The sequence below is a fragment of the Egretta garzetta genome, unplaced genomic scaffold, assembly GCF_000687185.1.
Source record: "Egretta garzetta isolate BGI_Z169 unplaced genomic scaffold, ASM68718v1 scaffold69, whole genome shotgun sequence".
Taxonomy (NCBI): Eukaryota; Metazoa; Chordata; class Aves; order Pelecaniformes; family Ardeidae; genus Egretta; species Egretta garzetta.
In genome coordinates this window covers 1,316,358-1,319,575 of record NW_009260790.1, presented here as the reverse complement: position 1 = coordinate 1,319,575, position 3,218 = coordinate 1,316,358, and the positions used below count along the sequence as shown (strand labels likewise).

The window sequence follows — 3,218 nt, the reverse complement described above, 5'->3', positions numbered from 1 at the left end:
AGCAGGAAAAAGGAACAGCCCCTAAAGCACACTGGCAGCTGGACTTTTTGTAATGCACCCCATGCCTGGATAACCCCATCAGGAATTTTCAGATCTGAGTGAAAGGAGAGGGATGAAAAAGTCTTAGAGTTCCTCATGCAGTTCCCTTAAGGACTGACAGTTCTGGCGACACTCTTCCACTGAGTTAGAAGCCATTTATTATGTCCCTTTTCTCAATCTCTTGTCACTAATAATGAAGGCTTGGGGACTGACTGAGATGCTGTCAAACCCTCTAAAATCCATGCAGATGGAATACCCCTCTCCTTCCTTACCCACAATCACCCATCTGCTCTTCACTGCAGACCACAGCACCCAGTATTCCAGCAGCTCCTGCAGATGAGTTATCAAGTGACCCCGGTTGCTCTTCTCTGCAGGGAGCTGCAGATTTTCTGGCATCACAGATACCAAGGGGACATCCCCCATTTCCAGGGAGACTACAAAGAAAGAGAAATCAAAGGCAGTCTCAGTGCTCAGCGTCATGACCGTCTCTCACAGCTTTCTGCTCTCCTTTACAAAATCTTCTGCAAGGTGCTCTACAACTCACTTAAGCTAAGGAGATGGAATAAGACCCAGGCAGAGGCAGTGACTTGCCCAGGATGTCATAGGAAGCATCTTTCTCAAGTCACTGCCATATGACAGCTACCCTTCTAAATCCATAGTTCAATCCAAAGCCCACACTTCAGGCTATTCTTCCTCTGCCAAATCCCACTGTTAGTCTCAAGTCAAAATTAAAAGTAAAGAACAAGTCGGTGTCAATGGAATAGATAGACTTAACACATCACTTCAGGCATCATCAAAGCAATTTGTTGCGAAGCCTTACAGAGGGTTGCGGACATTCCAAGATAACATGGACAAGATAGAAGGAAACTGGGCGAAAGGTAATTCCAGCAGGGGGAGATTGTGACCGCTGACCCAACTGAAGAATGAAACAGGTACCTGCCCCCCCCCCCCCCCCCCCCCCCCCCATTCCTCATACAGGCGCAGTGAATTAAAAGAATGCTATAGCTTTAATAGTTAGACGCTGACTGTCAACCGATGAAGATGAGCATGTGAAGATAGGCTAGTGAATATGCATTAGATAGGTGTGGGAAATGTATTTACAATATATAAATAAGGAATTAGAATCTAAGCTTGGTGTGCTTGATTTGGGGAAATATACCACCTTGCACCCGGTGCCGAATAAAGCAGTATCTCCTCTCTAAACCAGCTTGGTTTTGTGAGTTTTTTATTTCCAGGTAACACCACTAACATTGCCCATATGGTCACAGGGACATTGCATGCTTCTTGGACCGAGCAGAATTTGTCTCTGTCCCACTAAGTATGTCTTGCAGCTAATTACACACAGCTGACCTCTTTCTGACTGCAGCCTGGCTCCTATCTGATCTCTTTATTCCAGCTCAGGGATTCCTAGGGAACTGCACTCTTCTCTACAGGGAAGCAGTGGGCACTTGCTGTAGTGGGGTCAAAGCATGCCTGGCATGCTGACCCACAAACCATGCTTGGTCACCAACTGGAACAAGCTGCTTTGCTTCTTCACAAATTACCTGATGGCCAGGGGTCCCTGGAAAAAAGCATCCTGCTGTTTACTCAGCTCAAGGGAAGGGGTTATTTCCATACATGACCATTGCACAGGCTCTGGCACACTAAGGAGACAGCTCTTGCAGCACAGTGCCAAAGCATAGCTGTCTGCCTATCAAAGGCAGCTCAGAGCCTACTCTGCAGGGAGGGGGTCTGCACACTGCTGTGGGATTGATGGGCTCTCAGCCACTGATCCATTTGCCTCCAGTTCCAGTTTTCTGCTGGGCCTGAAGGCTACTCACTGCCCAGACTATTCCCATTGCTGGTTTTAAAAGAAAGAGATCCCAGCAAGTTTTAAAAGCCAAGTACAACAGAGCATGACCCCATAAGCACCCTTATCTTCAGTCAGGGCTAGAAGGATTTATCTCCTGCTAAAAAGAGACAGGGAATTTCTGGGCTCTTTTTCTAGATTGCTTATGTGGTCCCAGGCAAGTCACTGCCCAATTCTTGCCGTGACAGAGGACATGCTCTGAGGAGGTGACGCTGGAGAATAACAAAGTGTTCTCTCACCTGCTTCCCAAATATGGTGCTCTGAATGGCAGGGAAGAAGGAAAAACTCTTTACTCAAAGGTGAGCTGTCCTGGTGCTATGGATTAGAAGTTTCATGGCTACATCCATGTCACAAACAGTGATTCCAGCCAGAAAGTACAACCCACATTAGACTCAAGAGGGTTAGCAAAGTAGTTAGAAAGCATGTATCGACACCCACTGAAGATCTCAAAGCAACTTACAACCATTAGTGAGTTCAGACTCCTACAACCTCCTGTGACACCATCACCTCCAGATTAAAAATAGGGAAACTGAGATATGGACCAGCGGCAGGGACAGGAAGAACTGCAGGATGAACAGGGCAGTGTGGTCCCCCTGAAGGCACTACACAGCAGGCACATACCAGGCTCCTCCTCCACGCTGAGCAGTGGGATGTCATCATCAAGATAGGGAAGCGTCTCTCTGCCAGCTCTGGAGGTGGCCTCCGAGGCAATGAAGAGATCTTCAGCCAGGTGCAAGGCACTCTTTTTGGTGCACTTCTGACTACAGCTGGATTGGAGCAGGGAAGGAGACAAAACATGAGTTTTAAGCCACATCCCCTGCAAAGAATTACCAGTGGGCTCCTTCAGTGACAAGAAGGGCAGCAACAGACTGCTCAAATTACTTGGAAAGACAACAGGCAGTGCCATGAGCAATTTCCATTGCTAAGTGCTGAGAGGTCAGGGGCTGAGCTGCTATGAAAAAGCAGCAGCAGGCTGGGCTGGATACACAGAGCAGGGCTGAGCCATGAACACTGGGTGCTGAGTGACAGAAGTTTCAGCAGTTCATCTCCCTACTAATGAATTAAATCAGGCCAGGTCATCTGCACTGCTAAAGAGCAGGGGAAGGGGCAATGTGCTGACTTCTAAATACAAATCTGCATGCACTGTTTGTGCTCACAGGCAGGAGCAACGTTGATCTGTCTGCCTTGCAGGGCCTGTGTCTCCAAAGCTTGAGGATTTAGCTATGCAGTAAGTGCTCTGAGGACACAAATGTCTCCGATGCTCCATGGGATTCAACAAAGAGGTATGACTGGCATTACAGAGTCTGGCTCCTGGGAGGCACCTGTGCAT

The 3,218-nt window shown here is 47.9% G+C and overlaps 1 protein-coding gene across 1 annotated transcript in view; it reads right to left on the bottom strand.

Annotated features, from left to right (window-relative positions):
• The window catches only part of DISP3 (dispatched RND transporter family member 3), a 41,651-nt gene that overhangs the window by 9,375 nt on the left and 29,058 nt on the right, over positions 1-3,218 (bottom strand). The window contains exons 10-11 of the mRNA XM_035901883.1: positions 2,510-2,655; positions 312-473 (exon numbers count right to left, since the gene is read on the bottom strand). Of these exons, the coding sequence (XP_035757776.1) occupies positions 312-473; positions 2,510-2,655 (308 nt within the window). The remainder of the gene's footprint in view (positions 1-311; positions 474-2,509; positions 2,656-3,218) is intronic.